Raw genomic sequence first — 24,837 nt, 5'->3', positions numbered from 1 at the left:
AGCCCAGAATCAGCTCACCACCCCAAGGAAGCCAGCTGGTCTGCACCCCCAAAATCTGCTTGCCTCAGTCACAACTCGCTCAGCGTCTTTTGAAGACCAGGAAATTAGAGAGTACTTTGAACATAACCCCTGGAAAAGCCACTAGACATGGCATAACTCATCCCCTACCTTTCACAAGTGGGACAGGGAGGCCCAGGGAGGCTGTGTCACTCAGCTGGAATCAGAACTCAGGCCTTCTGACCCCATGCTGTTTCTTTGACTCTTGCCCTCATTTCACCCCTTACCAATTTCTGGACCCCATGGAGTCTTCCTTTGGAACGCTTCTCCTAGTGTTTTTCTCGTCACTAAGCCCAACAGCACCTCAGGCCAGGCCACATCATCCCTCCCTGGATTATTGCAACAGTCTCTTCTGGTCTCCCTCCTCCAAGTCTCCCCTTCCTTCACTCATCCTGCATAATGAGCCATGTCACTCTGACCCAAATTTGTCAGGGGCTCCCCACCTCCTCCACTGAAGAAAACCCAAAGGCCCCAGCCTGACATTCAAGGTCCTCCACCACCTGGTGCCAACCTGCTTCTGGCTTCCCATCCCCCCACCTCCCCTCCTCACACATCTTTAGTCCAACCCAGCTGGACTGGTTGCTGTTCCCAGGATCTCCCTTCTCCTGCATTTCATCAGTGCTGTTTCTTCCAATGAGTTCGCAGGACTACCTTGCCTACTGCTCCATCTGCCACCTTTACCTGTCCGAATTCTACCATCCTACTTGGCTGGGTTCAAATGCACTCTCACACCATGAAACCTCCTCACACTCCACTCCCAATGGAAGAAATTGCTCCCTTCTCTGGACCTCAAAGCACTATTATGACCCTATTATGGGTGGATCTACATTAGGCCTTAGTATTTATGTACCTGTTTCCTCATTTAGCAGGATGCATTAGTAAAATACATAAACAACTGATCTGTATGCTTCCCATAAGCCCAGTATGGTGCCTTTTGCTCAGTGATTCATTCCTTCTTTCAGCAACAATTTCTTGAACAGAGACTGGATGTGTTGGCTCACACCTGTAATCTCCGAGTTTTGGGAGGCCACAGCAGCAGAATTGCCTGAGGACAGGAGTTTAAGACCAGTCTGAGCAAGATAGCAAGACCCCATATCTCCAAAAACTTTAAGAAATTAGCCATACATGGTGGTGCACACTTGCAGTTTCAGCTACTTGGGAGGCTGAGGCAGGAGGATCACTTGAGCCCAGCAATTCAAGACTACAGTGAGCTATGATCATGCCACTGTACTTTAGCCTACACAGCAGAGCAAGACCCTGTCTCTAAAAAATAAAAATAATAATTATTAAAGAGAGTTTTAGAGTCCAATAGACCTAAGTATGAGTCTAAGCTCTATCACTTGCTAGTAGTATAACCTTGAACAAATTAACCATTGTAAAACAGGGGTCACAATATCTATTTCACAAATGTATTGTAATGAATAATGAGATAACATATGCATTGTGCTAAGCATATACCATATGTTATATCATTAGCATGTAATAGTGTTAATAGTATTAACTACTAATATTGGCTTATTAATTGGATAATATAATTATCTCATTAGCATGTAATAGTATTACTAGTATTAACTATTACATATTGGCTTATTAATTGGATTGTTATGTTATCCAATATTACTATTAAATAATCATGCTCCTACTATGTGCCTGGAATTGTGCAGGGGCAACCCGGAAGAGCCAGACAGAAGAACTACACAAGACAAGGAGCACAGAGGCAAGTTGGAGCACCATTGCACCCTGAAAACAGGTGGTGCTTGGTAAGTTATTTGCCAAATAAGAGGGAACCTGTGGTGCAAAGCAGAACCCTGGGAGTCTCTGACACTGTCATGACCTGTGACCTTGAGTAAGACTCATCTCTTTCCTGGGCTCAGTGTCCTCAGATGATCCACTCATCTGCCCCAGTTCCGTAATTCCAAGATATGGGAAGTAACACTGGGCCTTTGGATGATATTCCTTCATTCCTCCAACTCAGGCAGGAGCATGTTTTTACCTGCTCAATTCAGGAGTTTGGCCCACAGAGGCTGGTACCACCCACCGAAGAGGTCACACCTGTCTCTGAAGCAAGAAACACTAATCACTCTACAAGGTCCTGCCCTGTCATCCAGGCTGGAGTACAGTGGTGCCATCATAACTCACTACAGTTTCTAACTCCTGGGCTCAAGCGATCCTTCTGTCTCAGCCCCCAAAGTGCTGGGATTACAAGTGTGAGCCACTGTGCCTGGCCTGGTTTTTGTGTTCCTGGAATCCCAGCCTCACTGGTAGGTTGACTGAAGGGTGGTCAGCTGGCAGTGTGGGGGATGAAGCTCACAGGTGAGTGCCATGGTGAGGTCCTCAGCAGTACCTGCAGGCCTGTGGGCCACCTCCTGTCAGGAGCTCCTTCTCTGCCTCATCTTACATTGCAGAGGGAGCTGAGGTCCATGGGGTAATAGTCACACTGAGGAATGGCTCTCAGAGAGCCGACTTCTGCAGGTCCTGAGTGACATCTCACCTTCCCACTCCACCTGCTCTCATCCTGGGCTCTGAGTTTTCAGAAAAGCAAGGTGTTTGGCAGACAATGATGCCTACGTTACACTGCTGACTTTTGCCTGCATTTTTAATAATTAATGACTCATTGAAATACCTCAGACTTTCGTACAGCTGGGTCCAAGTGTCAAACTGGAGGTGAAGTGGGAGAAGGGCTAGAGGGATGCTGGTTTTGGAGTAGCCTCAGAATCGGGACTAAGGCTTCACTTCTCCTTGCTGTATCTCCTCCTCTTCCTCCCCTCTGCACTAGTGGCTTTGGTACAGGGACTTGAGCGCCAGCTTGGCCATTTACCAGCCGAGGGATCTAGGACCCAAGTAACTTAACCCTTTTGAGTCTCAGTGCTCTTGTCTGTAAAATGGGGATAGCAATAGGGTCATTGTGAAGACTGAAGCTGTACCACTTGTCATAAGATATAGTTCATATATTCTTTTTTGTGTCTGTCTCCTGCTCTATGAGGTCAGGGCCCCAGCTCAAGACTCCATCTTTGAGTCTAGATAAGGTGACAATAATAAGAAAGATAAAAGTGAATCATTTTGTTGAACATTAAATATGTGCTTAGCAGTGTGCCGAAACATTTTCCATATGCTGTCTCATTTATCTTAAATGTTATTATCTCCATTTTGCAAATGAGGTCCCCAGAAGTTACATAATTATTGTGAGGTTACCTAGATAATGAGAGGGTGAGCCAGAATTGCAGCCAAGTGTGCCCAACTGTGAAGTCCCTGCTGAGTCTGTTGGGTGATAAGTGTTCAGAGAGAAGCTTGCTGCTCTACCAGCAATGGTCATGTTCCCACTTTGTGTTTTTAGAAATGGTGGTGAGCAATAGGAAATGTCATCCTTGGGGCTGGCAGATATAGTAGGGGATGAGACTTAGGATGAAGTAAGATTGACATGCACCTATCCAGTGCTTATTGTCCCCAGTGAAATAAGCAATAAATGGAGGCCCAGAGAGCTTCAGGAGCCTGGTTAGAGTCAAAATTGGCACCAGGATCCTTCTTAAGAGACCAGCTGGTCAAGTTCTGCCAAATTTGACAGGTGCAGAGACAGTTTCAGAGTGATCTGCCTAAGGCCAGAGGAACTGGCTCTTGAACCCAGGCCTCCGACTTCCAGCCAACACATTCTTCCTGCTGCCCCAGATTGAGAACAGTGTTGAGGCAGTTCCCTGTAAAGGACTCTGGGGAAGGTAGGCTGGGTGTCTTGCAGCTTCTCACCCCATGGCTCCTCTCTGAAGCCAGTCTGGGATTTGAGATCTAGAGGAAAGAGCTATAGGAAAGATCTAGAGTTTGAGGCAGTTCCAGTAACCTGGGTTCTGGTTCCAATCCAAAACTGACATGCATGACAGGCACTAAGCAAGCCTTTATTAGATCAAATTTGATCCCCACTGTCGAGGTGATACTCAAAGAATACAGAGGACTTGCCTAAGGTCACTCAGCATGTCAGGGGCTGAGCTGGGGCTCAGATCCTCCAGAGGTTAACCTCTTATTGACTTCAGCTTTAGAGGAAGGGTCAGGAGCACTCTGTCTCTTTCAGCTTTCCATCTTCCTTCTTCACTGCCCCCATGCCTAGACATCAGCTTCCAAGGGTAGCCTGAGGCCAGCTCAATAGTTTCCTTTTCTGGCCCCTCTCTTTACCTGGTAACCTTTTGGCTGTTACCCATGGACCTGGATTCACCCCCTCCAGCAGCTCCTTCCCCTACTTCAAAGCATCTCCAATTCTGCTTTCTCCAGCAAATCCTTCCCCATTCAGATTTCTGACTGTAATAGCCTTGAGCTGTCCACTCAAGGATATCAGGTCCTAATCCCTGGCACCTGTAAATGCTACTGTGTTTTGAAAAAGAATCTTTGCAAATGTGGTAAAACTAAGATTTTTTTTTTTTTTTTCCAGATGGAGTCTCATTCTGTTGCCCAGGCTGGAGAGCAATAGTGTGATCTTGGCTGACTGCAACCTCTGCCTCCCGGGTTCAAGCGATTCTCCTGCCTCAGCTTGTAGAGTAGCTGGGATTACAGGCACCTGCCACCATGCCCAGCTAATTTTTGTATTTTTAGTAGAGATGGGGTTTCCCCATGCTGGCCAGGCCGGTCTCAAACTCCCAACCTTAGGCTATCCGCCTGCCTTGGCTGGCCTCCCAAAATGCTAGGATTACAGGCGTGAGCCACCGTGCCCGGCCTAAACTAAGAATCTTGAGATGAGGAGAGATCATCCTGGATTATCTAGGTGGGCCCTAAACGCCATCAAAACTGGCTTTATGAAGGAGAGGCAGAGGGAGACAGACAGACACAGAGAAGACGGTGATGTGAAGACAGAGGCACATTGTGACTCCACTCATAGGAGGTACCTGGAGTGGTCAAATTCAGAGAGACAGAAAGTAGAACAGTTGTTTCCAGGGGCTGGGAGGAGGGGGAATGGGAAGTAAGCATTTACAGTATGGAGTTTCAGTTGGGGAAGTTCTGGAGATGGATGATGGTGGTGGTTGCTCAACATTGTGAGTGTACTTAATGCTACTGAACTGTACACTTAAAAATGGCTATTATGGTAACCTTTATGTTATGTTTATTCACCCACCCCCACAGAGGCAAAGATTGGAGTGATATGGTACAAGCCAAGGCATGTTGGCAGCCACTAGAAGCTGGCAAGGAAGGACTGTCCCCTAGAACCTCAGTAGTGTCACTAGAAGCTGGCAAGGAAGGACTGTCCCCTGGAACCTCAGTAGTGTCACTAGAAGCTGGCAAGGAAGGACTGTCCCCTAGAACCTCAGTAGTGTGGTTCTGCTAACACCTTGCTTTCAGCCCAGTGAAACTGATTTCATACTTTTGCCTGCCAGAACTATGAGAGAATAAATTTCAATTGTTTTATGCTGCTGAGTTGATGGTAATGTGTTACAGTAGCCAAAGGAAACTAATGTAGCTGTGTACTACCTAACAATGTTTCCATCAATGATGGACCGTACATGCAACAGTGATCTCATAAGATTATAATGGAGCTGAAAAATTCCTGACATTGTAGCTGTCCTAGTATGGCAGCAGGACACATTTCTCACATTTTTGGTGATGCTGGTGTAAACAAACCTATTGTACTGACAGTTGTATAAAAGTATTAGAAAAATGTGGAACCAGCCCAAATCCCCATCAACGAACAAGTATATAAAGAAATTGTGGTATGTATGTATATATATGATGGAATACTACTCAGCCATAAAAAGGAACAAATTAATGGCATTCACAGCAACCTGAATGGAACTGGAGACTATTATTGTAAGTGAAGTAACTCAGGAATGGAAAACCAAACATAGCATGTTCTCAGTCATAAGTGGGAGCTAAGCTATGAGAATGCAAAGGCATAAGAAAGATACAATGGACTTTGGGGACACGGGGGAAAGAGGGGTAGGGGGGTGAGCAACAAAAGACTACAAATTGGGTTCAGTGTATACTGCTCGGGTGATGGGTGTACCAAAATCTCACAAATCAACAATAAAGATCTTACTCAGGTAACCAAATACCACCTGTTCCTCAAAAAACTATGGAAATAAAAAATAAAGAAGTGCATTTGCACATTAAAAAAGTATAACACATAAAATTATCTATAGTATATAACACTTGATAATGGTAACCAATGACTATGTTACTGGTTTATGTATTTACGATGCTTTTTTCATTGTTTTATAGTATACTCCACTTATAAAAAAAACAGTTAACTGTAAAACAGCCTCAGGTAGGTCCTTCAGAAGGTGTTTCAGAAGAAGGCACTGTTATCACAGGAGATGACAGCTCCTTGTGTGTTACTGCTCCCTGAAGACCTTTCAGTGGGGCAAGATCCTGACCTTGTGCAGACCAAGGGTAATGTGTGTGTTTGTGTCTTCATTTTTAACAAAAAGTTGAAAATGTAAAAAAAAATTTAAGAGAGAAAAGCTTATAGAATCAGGATATAAAGAAAGAAATTTTTTTGTACAGTGGTACAATGTGTTTGTGTTTTAAGTTAACTTATTACAAAAGAGTCAAAAAGTAAAACAAAAGATTTGTACAGTTAAAAAGTTATAGTAAGTTAAATTTATTATTCAAGGAGGAAAAGTATTTTAAAAATAAATTTAGTGAACTTAAGTGTCCAGTATTTATAAAGTCTACAGTAGTGCACAGTAATGTCTTAGGCCTTCACATTCACTAACCATTCACTCACTGACTCACCTAGAGCAGCTTCCAGTCCTACAAGCTCCATTCATGGTCAGTGCCCTATACAAGTGTACCATTTTTATCTTTTGTTTGTTTGTTTGTTTCAGGGTCTCGCTCTGTTGCCCAGGTTGAAGTGCAGTGGTGTAATAATGGCTCATGGCAGCCACGACCTCTCAGGCTCCCTCCCTCCCTCCCTTCGTATCACCATGCCTGGCTAGTTTTCCTTCCTTCCCTCCCTCCCTTCCTCCCTCCCTCCCTCCCTCCCTCCCTCCCTCTCTCCCTTCCTCCCTCCCTCCCTTCCTCCCTTCCTTCCTTTCTCTTTTCCTTCCTTCTTTCCTTCCTTCCTCTCTCTTTTCCTTCCTCCCCTTCCCCTTCCCCTTCCCTTCCTCTTTCTCTCTCTCTCTCTCCCCCTCTCTTTCTTTTTGTTTCTCAGAGATGGGGTTTCACCATGTTGCCCAGGCTAGTCTTAAACTCCTGGGCTCAAGCAATCTTCCCACCTTTGCCTCCCAAACCGTTGGGATTGCAGGCATGAGCCACTGCTCCTGGCTCCATTTATTGTCTTTTATACTGTATTTTTACTGTACCTTTTCTGTGTTTAGATAACAAATCATTACTATTATGTTACAGTTGCCTACAGTATTCACTGCAGTAACATGCTGTACAGGTTTGTAGCCCAGGAGCAACAGGCTAGACCATACAGCCTAGGTGTGTAGGCTATCCCTCCCATCTAGGTTTATGTAAAGACACTCTATGATGTTCCCACAAGGATGAAACTTCCTATGACGCATTTCTCAGAACATATCCTGTTGTTAAGTGACACATGACTGTATGCTAATCAATAGCCTGCTTCTCTGGGCTTTCCACACCTGAACTCCCAATGAGAAAAAAGGAAAGAAGAAAAAATTATAGCAGCTCTCTTCATCCCTCATCTTTGCTGGTGTCTCACTGTCAATGAGACCCCTTCACACCCATCATATGAGAGAGTCATTGCTGTCAATGCTGTATTACAAATGTTCGAAGGGAGGGTTGCAAATGCCAAGTGAGCTGTCAATGGTCTACTGCTTATTGGTAGCTGAGCTGACAATCGAACTAGCCAAGTAGCTTCTCTCTTCAACCCTTGCTTCCCTAAACTCAAAATCTCTGCACCTAGGGCGTTGACTTCTTTGTGTGACAAGAGTTCAAGAGCTGGCCATTCCACTGTGGGGTCCTTTGCCAAGAAGCACAGTTCAACCAGTGAGAGGTGGACACTGTACCCTTGGGACCTTCTCGGGAGAAGCTCCCAGGCTGGCAGGAGAGGTGGGACCCCCAAGGGTCCTGGACAGATGAGTGTGGAGGGAGGAAGAGGAGACAGGACAGTTCCTACTTAGTGATGAGTCCTTACCCTCCTAATGCTGGGTTCTCCTTGTCATCTGTAGACACTAGTGACCTCAGAGTCACTTGAATATTTGTTCTTCTTCTGACAGTCAGATACAGCTGTGGCTCTGTGGGCAAATGTCTTTTTAAATGTGGAACCCTCATCTGACCACTGATTGTAAACTTATGTATACTTGGATAGGGAGGGGGCTGCTTCCTGCTCTCAGCTCTGTCTTTCCTTATCAGCCTCATCTTTCCTATGGCCTGAGTGTCTGGCTGACTTTTTTCTTTCTCGGGGGTTCTGCTAACAAGGTCCCCTTTAGTGACTAGATCCTGGTTTTGATTGGCACCCATGAGGGCAAGAGAGAGTCCAACAGGATCCTACCACTGAGCAGTGGCCCAGCAGCTCAGGCCAGCTGCATGGGAGCAGGTGCATGTCACACTGTGTTCTCCTGGAAGCATCCATTCGGGGCAGTGGGTTTAAAGTGTCCTTTTAGAAGAGACCAATGAAAAAGAGAGATGGCAAAAGGGCCTCAGGCAGCCTGGGGAATGACTGTGGTAGGGAGTTTCTTACAGTTGACATCCTTTTTATATATGTTTATTTGTAGCCCCTGCTAGTCCCTCCCTAAATATTGTAACCCCTTCCCTACTCCTCATGCTTGTCGTCTTCTGGAATGTCCCTCACTCCCACCTTACCTGGCTTATTCCTCCTTTTCTTTCAGGTCCCTGCTCAAACCAGAGCTTTCACAGATCTTACTCTAACCTCACCTTATCCCCAGGTCAAATTCCTTGGTAGGCATTTGGGGTATTAGTATTTCTCCTTCAAAGCATGTGTCACAATGGTAATTTCATAGGTAGTTGTCTCATCTTTGATGCTGATCTATCTCTGTCATTGGTCAGGAAGCTCTGTGAGGGAAAGAGCTGTGTGAGTCTTTTCATAGTGGTATTCCAGGGTTGGCACATATGACCTGGCACATAGAAGCTGCTCTTTTGTTGCGAGAATAAATGAGTGCATGAATGGATGCATTTTCTGACCTCTACCTGGGCCCCATCCTTTCCTTTCTTTACCCATTTATGTTTGGCTCTCCTAAAAACATCAAAGAATGGCTCTGTCCCTCCTTTGAAGTCTTTTAGTATTTCCATTTCTCTCTCCTGCTCGCTTCACTTTCTATGCCTTGTACTTTTGGAACTTGGCATGGTCTGGCTGCCTGCACCTGCATCTGTGTTCAGGGCTGGACTTTTCCTGTGGGTGTGTTCACTTCCAGACTAGAACAGAAGCTTCCTAAGGGCAGGGACTCTTCCTGGGATACATCCAGGTGAAAAAACTGGCTGAATGCAGGAACGAATGAACACAGGCAAAAGGCGAGTTGCTCCAAGCTGCAGCTGACAGCTGAGCTCTAAGTCTTGGCAGGCATTCACAGCAGTGAGCACCTGCTTTCAGATTCCTCGGAAGAATTCCTGCTTCCCCTGGGCAGGCATTATACTGGCCCCAGGACATAGCCTTATGTAGTTTGCAGTCCTGGGGGATGTGTGGGGGAAATGGGGAAGACCTGTGGGGATGATGTCCAAATAATGATTCTTCGTCTGCAGCTTCGGTGGGAAGAACAGGTGCTGATACGGAAGGAGGGGAAGCAGACCTCTGAAGCACTGAGTGCAAAGGAACAGGATGCTCACATTTGGTGAGTGGGTGGTTGTCTAGCAGTGGGCAGGGAGGGCCTGAGGCAGACCAGAGTCCTGGCAGAGTTTCTGTGGCCCCCCACCTCCCTGCACCTCTCCATCAGAGCAAGGCCCCCCTCTTTGGGAACAGCCACTTCTGGCTGCTCTGTGGCCTCTAGAGCCAGCCCCTGAGAATACCCCACAACCCTCCCTCTGAACCCTGGTGTGGGCTGCAGGGCCAGCTCTGCCACTGGCTTACTGTATGACCTTGGGCAGGTCATGCTTCCTCTCTTGGTCATCTTTGTTCTGAGCCCTGGCTTGCGGTTTAGACATGTGTTTCCAGATGGGTGAGCTGAGTCCCCAGGAAGGTCAGGGTTTGATGAACTCCTTGGAAAGAGTTCTCTAGTATCCCTTCTGCTGCCTCTGGAGGGCCCTGCATCATTACTGGGAGAGGGACAGGGCAAGGAAATAGCTCGCAATGAGATCCCTTTCCTCAGTCTCAGTTTCTTCCTCTTTACAGTGGGCATAACAGTGGTCCTGGGGGCTGCAAGGCTGTGGAGGGGGAGTCAGGAATGTGGGTGGGTGGGTGGCTGTCCTAGTGGCCAAGAGATTAGGATTGTGCTGATTTTCTTCCAGCGACAACCAGAAACTCTCTATCCTCTCAAGAATGTTCTCCAGGGAGAACAAGACTTGACTGATTCCTCAGAAGAGTGCTGCACCCATTTTACAAGCGGATAAGCCAAGTCCTTAGAAGGCCTGGGACTGGTCCAAGGATGGGTGGCAGGTGATCTGAAGCCTCTAGGCCCCCAGCCTGAGGTGGCCTGTTCCCTCAATGGAGCCACTCCAGCTCTGGCAAGGGCAGGTGTGGTGGCGCTGCTTGTGCCTGCTGTGGGAGTACAGTGGGCCTTTGTGCCAGGCAGGCACCACCCCCTGGCTGGCCCCTCCCCATTCACAGGACAACTCTTACCTGCCCAACCGCCGCCCCAGCCAACAGCTCAGCCAGCTGCTCCTTCCTGGGCTCCACGCCCGGAGCTGCTTCCCGACGGTGCAGCCTGCAAGGCATCACAGGGGCCCCACGCTACTGCCCTGCTCCCTCAACGTCCCAGGTCCCCTCCCCCAGTGCTGATCATTAACCAGGAGGCCGTATAAGGAGCTAGTGGCCCTGGTGAGAGGGAGGGACACAACGCTGCCACCATGGACAGTAGCACCTGGAGCCCCACGACCACCGCGGTCACCCGGCCTGTTGAGACCCACGAGCTCATTCGCAATGCAGCTGACATCTCTGTCATCGTTATCTACTTCGTGGTGGTGATGGCCGTCGGACTGTGGGTATGCAGTGGGTCCTGGGACGCGGGCGGGGAGGGTGCTCACGGAGGAGGAGCAACAGCCTCGCTGAGCTGCAAAGGGCAGTAGGCTTAAGTGTCAGTGGAGGGGAGAGGAAATGACTTGGAAGCACTTTAGAAGCACTCAGAGGCACAGCATGAAGGGAGGAGGGCAAGCAAGGATGAGCAGAAGTGAGAAGGGTGCCCAGGGCAGCCTGCCAGGAAGGACCAAGGAGGATACCTGGGCCTGTGAGCAGAGGAGGAAGGTGGGGGTTTGAAGAGACCACTGGAAAGTGTAAGGAGCAGGGAAGGGGCCACTTGGAGCTGCAGCGAGGGCTCCGGGGCTTGGGAGATGAGCCTCTAGCAGGTGACTACTGTCCTACCTTTTAGTCATCCAGTTTCAGATGGGAAAGAAACGGTGTGGAGTGGGAAAGCCACAGCCTCTGCCAGCCCCAGAGATGAGGATGCTGAGGTGGCAGACAGTGGGATACTGACTCCATGCCCCCATTCTGGGAGAGGTTAACCCAGAGGCCTTGTGCGTGAGGATCCCAGGGGCTGGAGCAAGTTAGAGAAGAGAAAGATGGGTGGAAAAGGAAGAGGAGGAGAAGGAGGAGGAGGAGGAAGATCTGGGGGTGACCTGGCACTGGGGAGAGGGAAGTGTGTGTCTCCTTTTGGGACTCTGGGGACACAACAAACCAGAGAAACTTGTTCTCAGCCACCTGGAACATGGACATTTCACTTATGACAGACTCTGGCACGCCCAACAACTAGAGGAGGAGATGTTTTAAAAGTGTGCAGGACCGAGTGTGATGGCTCACTCCTGTAATCCTAGCATTTTGAGAGGCCAAAGTGGGAGGATTGCTTGAGTCCAGGAGTTCGAGATCAGCCTGGGCAACATTCTGAGACTCTGTCTCTACAAAAAATAAAAAAATTATAAAAAGTATAAAAAGTTTGCAGATATTCCAGCCACTCTCATGATTGTTATGGAGGTGGAGGTGATAAGCCCAGGGAGGCTGCTGTACCAGCTGGTAATTGTGTTGAACTCTTTTGACTTAGAGGAGAGGAAGATAGGCATGAACCCTTCTGTGGACACACAGCTTTTTCAGGGACAAAAGGAAAAGGAAGTGTTTTTTTTTTCAAAGGAATTATAGAGACTACATGTGGCAGAATGCCTCCCAAGTGTCACATGGGGTTAGTATGGCTGACTTTCCCTCAATACTCTCAGCTTCCCAGACATAGTGGAAACTGACCAACTAGGAGCCAGGATACTCAAGGTCACTACTGGCTTTCATATGGTTCGAATTCTGCAACACTGGGTAACTTCCCTCAGCCTCCGTTTACTCAACTTTAAAATAGGTACACTCTTATCTATTCTAATGACTCCCCCATGGTTGTGGTGAGGATATGCAGAGGTGAATCTGAAAGCTGTTTACGGATTCTGGGATTAAAAAAAAAACTACTATTGTCATTTACCTTCCATGGTATGATCTAGACTCTGAACAATGTTTGAAAATGGGCAGCAGTGGTCAGGTGGGTAGTATATTTTTACAAAAGCCACAAGACAGGGAAGGCCAGAATGCTAATCCCCATTTTACAGAAGAGGAAATTGAAGCCTCATTTGGTTGTGATTTGCTTAAGGTTACAATCGATGAAATTGTTCTTGGAACTCAGATCTCTTGGCTCCTGATTTTTTATGGTACCAGGCACTCTGCCACTGTGACTGATTTCCTCCTCCCACCCACCCCAGCTTATAAGTGCTGGAGCCAATGTGTGAGCCTGTCATCTGCTGGCTATACAGTACTGCCTGTTTCCCAGACAATCTCTGATAATCTCGGTTCTCTTAACCAATCTCATTTTAGCCCTGCCAGTCCAGTAGGTGTTTATACTTTTTAAATGGTGTTTACATGTTTCAAGTATCTGTGAATCAGTATCACTTGTCCTGCTAAATGCTACTTAATAGCTTGTTTAGTATTTGTCTATGTTTAATATTCCCCCATTAGACAGTGCCTCTGGACCCTGGTCATTTAATGCATTGGATTTCTTCCAGTTTGTCCTCCTCTGTTTGCTGTTAAAGTGTCAAGAGTGACTTGATTCAGGGGTGGCCATTCTGACTCCTTCATGATCTCTGGGCTGCACAGGCAGAGTGGTCCAGGCCCATTGTGTTTCTTCAACTTAGAAAAGACCTACACTTGAGTCAATGTCCCTCTGTCACCTTCTCCATGTCTTCCAACATTATTTGGTTCTGTTTTGTCCTTTTACAACTCTGCCTCCTCCAATCATATTTTAGGCTTTGGCTTATTGCTTCTTCAGAGTTAATTTCCATTTTTCTTTCACCACCTATCAGTTTGTTTCTTAGGGAATTTTATATCCTTTTAAGCTGGATCTCTGACCTTATTCTTCCTGGAAGAGTTCATCAAGCTATCCTGAAATTCCCTCAAGCCAGGGGTTGTTAAACTATGGCCCATGGGCCACATCTGTCTCACAGCCTGTTTTTGTATGGTCCATAAGCCAAGAATGGTTTTTATACTTCTGAAGGGTTGTGAAAAAGAAATAACAAAACAAAATATGAAGAATTTGCAGCAGAGACCCTGTATATTCCACAAAGCCTCAGTATTTACCATCAGGCCCTTTTTCTTTAAAGAAAAAAATATTACTGACCCCTGTCTTATGCAGTCATTTGAACTGATAGCATCATTGAATGACTGAATTGGAATGGCCCTTGAAGGAGCCCAACCTTTCTGTTTTACAGATAAGGATCCGAGAGGGTGACCAGAAGTCATTCAGATGAATCAGTCCCAGAGCTGGGACAAGAATCAAGGTCTTATGATGCCAAAGCCAATGCTCTTTCCACTATTCTACCTTTCTCACTCCCCAAGACACTTGCCTTTCTGGGAATACTCTCTCCATGGTCCTTACTGTCATTGCATTGTTGTGACAGTGTCCTGGTGGTGCTGAATTCCTTTGCTTTTTTTTTTTTTTAAGTTGATGCTGTTCTTTAGATCATTTGACAAAATCAACTTTAGACTAGTTGTCAACAGCCTTCACTTGAATACTTCCAGTGGAAACTCTCCTAAGTGGCTTTATTCCATCTCTGGACAGCTCTGACAGAGAGGATATTCCTTTTGGCTGTGGGCTCAGACCTGATGTCCTGGAACTTCTGTCATTTTGTCTGGTTGTGTCCTATGTGGGCCACACCAAGCATCATGTCTGTCCCACTTTACATTTCAGAAGACAATAGGCTGCATTTGAGGCTTCTCTTCTCCAGGCCCAACATCCTCAGCTTCTTAAGTTGTTCCTCTTCTGGAAAGAGGCCTAAAGTTCTTCCTTTCTGCTCAGTGCTCTTTGTATTCCGTGGAGATAGAACCCAAGTAAACCCCAAACCAAAACATTGTGGGTCAGTAATTGTCCTTCTTTTACCCCAGCAGCTTGGAGTTGTGAGTTCATTCTCTTCTAGTTGTAGAGTGGACAGGTGAATGTAACACTGTGGTTTACAAAGTGGTGTCTGGAACTTTTAAAGTTATCCTTTGAGCATCTCATGCTCACAGAACAGTGATTTTCTGTGCACAAAGCATTATGCCCAAAGCATTATGGGAAATTAAAAATTTGTAATATGGTAACACAAAGTAAAAAAAAATTGTAATGGCTGTGAACAAGGCATAAGTGAAGTCATCTGGGTGTTCAGACACTTTCACTTGGAGAAGGGAGGAGGCTGTAGGGAAGGAGGAGGTTTCCATGGGGGAGTGTCAGGTAGGGTTTCATGGGGGAAATGGATTTTGAGGGGCCTTGAAGAATGAATAGGTAGTGTCTGGGCTTGCATGGATGAGGGGATGAAAATTCCGAAGAAGAAAAGCCTTGGTGCACACACACCTCTCTTCACCTTTTGTCCATCCCCATCATCTTTCCTGAATTATTTCAGCTCCCCACTCTAGTCTCTGCCCTCACATTCTTCCTCTAAGGTCTTCATTTCTGAGACCAACTGGGGATATCAATCTTCTTCAACTTCACAGTGGCCTTCAGAATGGCTTTTCCTTGGTCAGTTGCTATAGCTCGGGTCCTTGGGATTTGTTTCTGTTTTGGCCCTTAGCTACCTTTTCTGATTCTTAGATCTCTTGCTATTCCCAAAAAAACTGCTACAGAGGACTTCACAGTATCTCCTATGGGAGGAAGGACCCTGCCAGGAGTCCAGAAAGACCCAAGCCATGCTCTCCCGGGTACTGCCCAGCACATGGGGGAGCTCAGCAAATCTGTGTTGACTGATGGGACACAATAATGGCCCTGCTTCCTAAAGGACTAAGTTCAATAATACATTGTTGAGTCTGAGCACCTAGCAACATGTTATCTGTCTCAGGCATGTTTGATGACTAAATTACAAGTGTCTAAGTGCCTGAGATGTCACCATCAGGGGTTAATGCCTTCGGAATAGTGATGCTTTTTAGCTTAGTGGTCACCTATGAAAATGCAGACATCGGCCGGGCGTAGTGGCTCATGCCTATAATCCCAGTACTTTTGGAGGCTGAGGCGGGCAGATCACCTGAGATCGGGAGTTCAAGATCGGTCTGGACAACATGGCAAAACCCTGTCTGTACAAAAATTAGCAGGCGTGGTGGTGTGTGCCTGTACTCCCAGCTACTCAGGAGGCTGAGGCATGAGAATTGCTTGAACCCGGGAGGCGGAGGTTGCAGTGAGCCGAGGCTGCACCACTGCACTCCAGCCTGGGCAACAGAATGAGACTCCATCTAAAAAAAAAAAAAAAGAAGGCACCACCTCTGACACAGTTAAGTCACTATCAGCTACTAACATTTTCAGGGAGGTTAGCAAGTATCCGCTAAGAGGAGCCAATAACATAGAAGAAGAGGGAAGATGGCCAGGGGCCAGGAACAGAGGCACTGACCCTATTTTCTGCTGGAGGACTGGCCCTGGGCCTGAGCTGGACCAGAAATAATCTGAAGGCTTGGAGGCAACATCCCAAGGGATCTCTGGGAGGTGCTAGTCATCGTATATTGAAGATGCATGTCATTTTTCTCCTCATGAACCCTCAGTGGCTCCCTACTGCCTATGCAATAAAGTCTGCACGTTTTAGCCTGGCATTTGACTGTGTGTTCTGCCCCACTTCTCACCACTTTCTCCATTCAAATGCCTCAGCAAAGCTCACCAGATAACACTGTTCGCCATTCTCTCCTTCTCCATGCTGGGTGAGGTTCCACCTCTAGATCTGCTGTTCTGGAATATTACCACATTCCTCCCTCTTCTCTAATAAAATTCCATTCTTTCTTCAATCAAGATTTGCTGAAATGCTGCTAGCTCTGTAAGCCTTTCCTGGCTCCCTGGTCTGACAGAGTCCTCTCCTTCCTCTATACTAACACTATAGTCATAATATATTGGCTGTGTGTGGTGGCTTACTCCTGTAATCCCAGCACTTTGGGAGGCCAAGGCGGGCAGATCACTTGAGGTCAGGAGTTTGAGATCAGCCTGACCAATATGGTGAAACCCATCTCTACTAAAAATACAAAAATTAGCCGGGTGTGATAGCACATGCCTGTAGTCCCAGCTACTCAGGAGGCCGAGGCACGAGAATTGCTTGAACCCAGGAGGCAGAGGTTGCAGTGATCTGAGATCATGCCACTGCACTCTAGCCTAGGTGACTGAGTGAGACTGTCTAAAATATATATAATCATTCTACATATATGATGATGATTCCAGCAACCTGCTACCTACACCCTCAGAGAGGAAAGACTTGAATTTGTCTGGTCTTTTATTTAATATTTAGTACAAATGCCTTGCATTCTTAAGAGCATTTTTTCACTTTTCTGGTAACAAAGATATCATTCATATCCCATATGGTACTTTAAAAAAGTATGATATTTCTTTTTCTTTTTTTTTGAGATGCGTGTTGCTATGTTTCCTAGGCTGGTCTTGAATTCCTGGGCTCAAATGATTCCCCCACCTCAGCCTCCTGAGTAGCTGGGATTATAGGCATATGCCACCATGTGGCTGTAATCCCAGCTACTCAGGAGGCTAAAATAAATACAGCATGCATTAGGCACCTCAATATGCTTGTAAGAAAGGCATAAAAAGCTCCATTCCTGCCGTTTAACAGACAAGCAAGCAGATCCAGGTGGAGTGACTTGCTGGAAGCTAATTTTGCACTAGCCCTAGAGTAAGCTGTATATGTCCTCTGAGCCTCAGTTTCCTTGTCTATCAAACGTAGGTTCCTGGCTCCTTCATCTTAGTCTTTTGAGGCTGCAGGGGAAGAAGGAATATGAAAGTGTTTCACAAAGTGGAGTGGGTAGAAGAAGGTGCACACATGGGGAGGTATATTCTTTTGGCTGGCAAAGCCACTCTTCTAGTTTTCTATTACATTTTTGACCCTTTCCTCCTCAGGCTATGTTTTCCACCAATCGTGGAACTGTTGGAGGCTTCTTCCTGGCAGGCCGAAGTATGGTGTGGTGGCCGGTAAGTTTTCTCTGAAATACTATTTGCATAACTGCTTAACTGATGAGTTCCTTTAGGAACTCATTTTCTTCTTGGCTTTGGGTGGTGGTGATTCTAGGATACAAAGATCCCAAAAAGATTCTTGACAGTGAGTCTCATGCTCATCGGGTCTCCTGGGCACCCTTAATCTCTTGTCGTAAGGGAATAGCCTTTAAATAAATCACCCTTAGAGTCCTCCAAGGAATAAATAAAGGAAGAGACTGCACAAGGTGGGTGGTCAGAGGAAAGAGCACACAGACCGAGGTGATCTTGGGCAATTCTTGAGTTTCCATTTCTATAAAAGGGGGATTTACCTTCCAGGAATGTTATGAAAAGTGGAGACCTCTTATGTTTGTGGGGGAGCTCAATAAATAGTGGTTCTTTTGCTACCATGTTCCTACTTTAAGTCCCATGGAAAAGAGGTTTTATCTGTCCTACTTCAGAGCCTAACGAAATGCCTGATACATGGAGCCCCTAGATACTCATTTAATGGATGAAGGAGGTGCCCCCTGCTGTTTCCAATTACAGTTTTCCACTGGATGAGGATTCCTCTCTCTTGTTGGATTTTGTGTTTTGTACATGGGTGGAACTGTCACAATCAAAGGACATGTGCATGGGTGGAAGAGAAACCAGGAAGTTCCTTCCATCATATCTCAGGGCTCTGGCCAGTTTACCAATTCAGCCCCATGACCATTTTGATTGAGTTCTCATTTAAGTGACTGGTTGAACACATTGGCCAAACCGTGCAATTTCTTGGGCTTAAGATACAAATAAGACTGGCTGGTGAAAGCATAAGATGATGAAAAGTACATACAATGAGAAGGGAGTGACGGCTGTGAGCTGGCTGAAGGAAGCAAGAAGGTAAAGAATGCCCCTGTCAGGGTAAGTACAGCCAGAGAGAACTGTACCAGGAAATCATGCCACATCCTGCAGTTGGCCTTTGATCAGCTATTTTGGGATGAATTTTTAAATAACTGGCATCTTCCCAGTTGCTTGGGTTATCCTTGAAGTCATTTCTATTGTTAAAAAATTTTAATTTTTTGACAACTAAAATTTGTATGTATTTACAGTGTACAATGGAATGTTTTGATGTATATACAAAGTACAATGATTAAATTAAACTAATTAATGTCTCTATCACCTCACATACTGCACTTATTTTTTATAGTGAGAACATTTAAGATCTAATTTCTTTTTTTTTTTTTTTTGAGATGGAGTCTCGCTCTGTTGCCCAGGCTGGAGTGCAGTGGCCAGATCTCAGCTCACTGCAAGCTCCGCCTCCCGGGTTTATGCCATTCTCCTGCCTCAGCCTCCCGAGTAGCTGGGACTACAGGCACCTGCCACCACGCCTGGCTAATTTTTTGCATTTTTAGTAGAGACGGGGTTTCACCGTGTTAGCCAGGATGGTCTCGATCTCCTGATCTCGTGATCCACCCATCTCGGCCTCCCAAAGTGCTGGGATTACAGGCTTGAGCCACTGTGCCCGGCAAGATCTAATTTCTTTCTCTTTTTTGTTTTTTGTTTTTTAAAAAGAATTGAGATGGAGTCTTGCTATGTTGCCTAGGCTGATCTCAAACTCCTGGGCTCAAGCAATCCTCCTGCCTTGGCTCCCAAAGTGTTGGGATTACAGGCATAAGCCACCAAACCCAGCCTTAAGATCTAATTTCTTAGCAATTTTCGAGTTTATGACATATTATATTAACTATGGTCATGGGGCTGTAGAATAGATCTCCAGAACTTAAATCAACCTACCTGAAACTTTGTACTCTTTAGCCAGCATCTTCCCATCCCCCTCCACCCTCTTCTGCCACAGCTCCTGCCACAGCTCCTGGTGGGCACCATTCTACTCTGTTTCTATTGTTTTGTTTTGTGTCTTGAGACGGAGTTTTGCTCTTGTCACCCAGGTTGGAGTGTAATGGCACAATCTTGGCTCACTGCAACCTCTGCCTCCTGGGTTCAGGTGATTCTCTTGCCTCAACCTTCTGAGTAGCTGAAATTACAGGTGCCCACCACCATGCCTGGCTACTTTTTGTATTTTTAGTAGTCACAGGGTTTCACCATGTTGGCCAGGCTTGTCTTGAACTTCTGAATTGTTTTGGTTTTTAAGGTTCCACATAAAAAAGAAACCATGAAACCATTTCTATTTTATTCTTAAGGTGGCCAAGAATATTGGACAGATGCTGACTTCTGTGGTTGGCCCCTCATGGTGGTCTCTCCTGACACCTTGCTTGGTAGAGGCACATATATTTGGATGCCTCCTTTCAGTTTTGCGTCAGAGCTTTCTGTCTTCTCAATGCTTTGGACTTTTGTGGTTTCCCAAAAGCTGGTGTTAAAGAAGTATCCCTTATCCCAAAGTTCAAGACAAGACTGAGTAGTCTCTCTAGAGCTGTGCTGTCCAATATGGTAGGCACCAGCCACACTGGCTGTTTAAACTAAAATTAAAATTAGATAAAACTAAAAATTTCCTTCCTCAGTCACATAGCCATATTTCAAGTGCTCAAAAGCCACAGGTGGATAAGTAGCTACCTAGAGTGCAGATCTAGAACCTTTCTATCATTATAGAACATTTTATTCAACAGTGCCAATCTGTGGATTTCAGATCTAAGGTTGGCATGAAATCTCAGTGGACTTGAGATTTACTGAATTAGAGAGCTGAAAAGGACCTTGGAGTTTATTTATTTTGAAAACAATGCACCTCCCACCCCATCGAATGCTTCTGTGCCCCCTATAGCAGGCCTCCTAAATGCTCATCCAGCCTCAGTCTGCACCTAACTCCACTTTCTCCTCCCTACCCTACCTGATAGGAAACTCACTACTTTTAAGACAAACTATTCCATTTTCAGACAGGCTATTTTTCCATCCATTGACTATAATCAAGATGAAAACTTTTAAGGTTGATATACTGGGGGTAAGATTTCAGCTTCCAATTTCTGTGTCTTGGAGAAGAACAATGAGACAGGGAGGCATGAAGCAGAACCACTCTTAGGAGATATGCATTTTGGGCTGGGCCTGAGAACACATCACATCTTAACTAGAGATGATTTTTTTCTTTCTGATAGTGCCCCAGTCTGGATCTGGGTTGAGGGTTTGTTGAGGAGAGGGACTGGTCCCACCCAAAGCAGATAGGGTTTAGTGGTTTACGTAAAGTTTCCTGTAGGTGTTTTCCTTATGCATGCATGTCTCAGTATCAGATTTTTCTAACCAACAGAGAAACATGGCGTCATTTTTCTTCTTTTGTGCAGAAATCACTGCTTCCTTGATGAGGCTGACATTTGACTCTATTTCCTCCAACCATAGTTTCCATCTAAGGTTTCACAAGATTACGTTAATAGATTCTAAACCTCTCCATGTATTAGAATCACATGAGACAATGCATGTATAGCACTCAACACTGCCTACTGAATGATCAATAAATGGGAACGTTAAGAAATGGAAGGAAGGATAGGAGTGCCGAGGCAACCTCTCCAGTTGCCATCTGTCTGGTGCACAGTACTTAGTAGTGCTCAGTGAATGGAAGCTGGCGTTTACCTGAAGCTACTGCTGCTGATTCTCTTAAATTTAACTTTCAAGTTGACTGTGTGAATTCACATGATTTATATGTATATTTATACTACTGTAAATAATCAATTCTAGCTACACATTGACCATCTTTTATCATCTCTGAAATCGGGTCAATCAGTGGCATTCAGTGGCAGTGTTTTTCTTTCTTTGTGCTGCTTGGTATGTCTTACAATAGTTCATGCCTTAGATTAAATAAAGTATGGTTGGCCAGGTGTGGCGGCTCATGCCTGTAATCCCAGTACTTTGGGAGGCTGAGGCAGGCGGCTCACAAGGTCAGGAGATTGAGACCATCCTGGCTAACACGGTGAAACCCCGTCTCTACTAAAAATACAAAAAATTAGCCGGGTGAGGTGGAGGGCGTCTGTAGTCGCAGCTACTCGGGAGGCTGAGGCAGGAGCATGGCGTGAACCCGGGAGGAGGAGATTGCAATGAGCGGAGATTGCAGTGAGCCGAGATCGTGCCACTGCACTCCAGCCTGGGCAACAGAGCGAGACTCCGTCTCAAAAATAAAGAAAGAAAGAAAGAGAGAGAGAGAGAGAAAGAAAGATTATATTCTAAAGTAATTATTTTTAAACTATTTTCCCTACAACTCTGGGGCTCTGCAGAAGTGCTTCTAGGGCTGTTCTCCTTTCTCTAACCCCATCAACCCAACTGTTATTTATTTTATACAAGAGGAATCTACTAAGATTTTCTTTGAAAACAAGGTTCTGCTGACTTGCAAAGTTTAAAAACTGATAATTTAAAAGACCAATAAGCGTGGTGATTTCCATTCTAAAATTTAAAATGATTTAATAACAACATAGCAATGCATACCTGGAAGAAGAAATCAAAGGAAAACACAGCATGAAAGAATCTAAGCACTTTCCCTCCAAAGTTAAAAAGATTTGAAACCACATCGAAAGTTGCTTCTAGATTTCCATTTGAAATAAAATACAAAGTTGGTTCAAAGCCTATCATTGGTCCATAAATCCATAACCAGAATATCAGTTCTCAAATGTGCTGGCCCAAGGTACATTTCACAGGGGTCAGAGACTCTGCACTGCTGACATCTCTCTTGCCCTTTGCCAGTCGCTTTGTGCCATAGGAAGAGTGGGCAGCAGAGAAGCTTCTGCAAGAGAATCCTGCGGGATTTTAGGAAGGAACGACTTGTATTGACCTGTGTTGATATACCTGAGACAGGGAGGATTTGGGTTGTCACCCACAAGAAAAGTAGGAGAAAGTCGGAGCTCATAAAGTCTGAAAACATATTGGACAGAGGAGAGGCTGGTTTTGGGCATTTCTGGGGCTTAGGGGGCTTTGAAAGGAATGGTTATGACCTTTCCTTTCAGATGAAGATACAGAAACTCTGGAAACAGACTCTGTTCCTGAAAACTGAATGAAGCCCAGACAGAAAAACTGTTTTGTGTGTTGGCTTGAGGATAGAAGCGAGGGACAATCAGAGGGAAGGAGCAAGGACTCCAGGATTGAAATTACAAGAGGAGTCAGCTTACGTAGGGATCCAGGCGGGGAGGTCCCCGGAAGCCTGAGTCATGCTTGAGGCAAGCCAAGGCAACTCATCTGAGTAACACGAAACCATGAAACTGTACCTTATGTAACTGGGCTGGTTGGTGGCCCAGGATTCCCTTTTTCTGTGGCACCAGGGTTTGGCGCCCTTCACTCACAGCTGTCTGTGTGGAGATGCGAGGGCAGGAAAGCTGTGCAACTCAGGGGCTGCGCTTTGAAGGGGAATTCCCCACTCTTTGGACATTGGCAGCAGAAATTACACAGAGAAGTGGGGCCCCAGGTACATAGCCCAGTGAGAGACTCTTGTTTTGGAAGAGAGTTTGATCACACCTACCAGGACTACTGGCAGAGCCAGTTCCATGAGAGCAGCTCCCTTAGATTCAGGAAGAAGTATTTCAAAGAGCAGGGAATGGGAAATGCACACAGGATTTAGCTTGTTCCAGCTTTGTGACATTGGGCAATTCATTAATCTCTGAGTCTCTGAAAGTCTCCTCTATAATGTGGAGATGGTCAGAGAAGGAATCTCAAAGGCTCTTCCAGGACTAAAATTCTGAGTTTCAGCTAGGCACGGTGACTCACACCTGCAATCCAGGTATTTTGGGAGGCAGAAGTGATAGAACTACTTGAGCCCAGGAGTTCAAGACCAGCCTGGGCAACATAGCAAGATCCCATCTCTACAGAAAAATTAAAAACTAGCTGGGCGTGGTGGTGTGCACCTGTAGTCCTAGCTAATTGGAAGGCTGAGGTGGGAGGATCACTTGATCTGGGAAGGTCAAGGCTGCAGTGAGCCATGATTACGTTACTGCCTTCCAGCCTGGGGGACAGAGTGAGACCCTGTTTCAAACAACAGCAGCAACAACAACAACAACAAAAAATCAAAACCAACAACAACAAAAATCCCAGACCCAACAACAACAAAATAGTTGACAAACTTTTTCTGTAAAGGGCTAGATAGTAAATATTTTTGGCTTTGCTGCTATGTCATCTCTGTCACAACTACTCCACTCTACTGCTGTAACACAAAAGCATCCAAGGAAAATGGATGAATGAATGGATGTGGCTGACTTTATTTGCAAAAATAGGTGGAGGGCCAGATTTGTTGTTTTGAGGACACACACACACAGTCTCAGAACAGAGCCTGGCACACATGAAACTCTCAGGTTTAGCTCTTGTTCTTCTTTGCAACTGAAACCTGTTGAAGGACTGTCATATCACTTATCTGATTGAATCCTCAATGATCTAGTGAGGTAAGTACAGTGAAGATGATGATTAACCCCATGGGTTGCCCACGTTTACACAAGCTAATGACAGAGCTAAGACTTCCTCTGATCTTCTGGTTATTCAGGTCTCTTTCTCCTTGTCTTTTGAGATGGAAATTTTTGAGGCAATTGGTGTGGCCTAAAGATTGGTCTGAAAACCAAGAAATTATTTCATTTAGGGCTGACCAGAGACGCTGATGAAAATTTTCCCTGAAGAAAGAGGACAGGTTCTCAAACTTTTCAAGTCCTCTTGGATAAAATATATCTGATTTTATCTTTATGTTTCTAAAACCTAATGATCAGATCAAAGTCCAGTCACTTATGATGTCACCAGAGGGGCCAAAGGGTGTCTTAGAAAAACCTGGTAGTCCCAATACATGGGTGGGAACTCACGGATTGGAGAGGAAGAGAGGGAACCAGGCAGCTGGACATGGGAGAGGCAGGGATGCACCCCACGAAGAAGTGAGAAGGAAAGATAAGTACTTGACTCTTCATAAGCCTGGGGGAAGCAATTCCTGCCTCCTCTGGCCCAGGTCCATTTGGCCCTCTCTCCCTGCTCTACTCGTTTTTACCTGCATGTGCTCTTATTTATCCCAGTGCCCTGTGATGAAAGCCAGGCCTACACTTTTCTTAATTTTTTTTTTAGGCCTCACAACACCAACGCCTTGCACTGCAAGAAGGCACTTGACAAATATGGGCTGAATTAAAGAGAAAAGAGGGAGGAGAGGGACATGTCCCCAGACCCTCATGCTGGTCTCCCTTGGTGGTGTCACCTGAGACCTGAGTCTATATTCTGGCTCTGATGCAGGGGCCACACAGTGCATACAGTGGTAAGAATTCAGGCGGTTAGGAGGGTGCTGGGTCTAAGTCAAAGCCTGCCTCCAGCAGTGCTCCAAATTTCTGTTTTTATGCACAGAGGAAAACTGTTGTTGTTTAGGCTCATGGGAGTAAAACTGGAAAAGCAA

General features: G+C 45.7%; 1 protein-coding gene across 1 annotated transcript in view; it reads left to right on the top strand.

Moving 5' to 3' along the window:
• Positions 1-10,671: 10,671 nt before the first annotated feature.
• SLC5A1 (solute carrier family 5 member 1) overlaps positions 10,672-24,837 on the top strand; it is a 71,814-nt gene continuing 57,648 nt past the window's right edge. The window contains exons 1-2 of the mRNA XM_050806953.1: positions 10,672-11,085; positions 17,460-17,531. Of these exons, the coding sequence (XP_050662910.1) occupies positions 10,951-11,085; positions 17,460-17,531 (207 nt within the window). The 5' untranslated portion in view covers positions 10,672-10,950. The remainder of the gene's footprint in view (positions 11,086-17,459; positions 17,532-24,837) is intronic.

This window comes from Macaca thibetana, chromosome 10 (assembly GCF_024542745.1).
Source record: "Macaca thibetana thibetana isolate TM-01 chromosome 10, ASM2454274v1, whole genome shotgun sequence".
Lineage (NCBI taxonomy): Eukaryota > Metazoa > Chordata > Mammalia > Primates > Cercopithecidae > Macaca > Macaca thibetana.
This window is presented reverse-complemented; position numbering and strand designations above follow the sequence as displayed.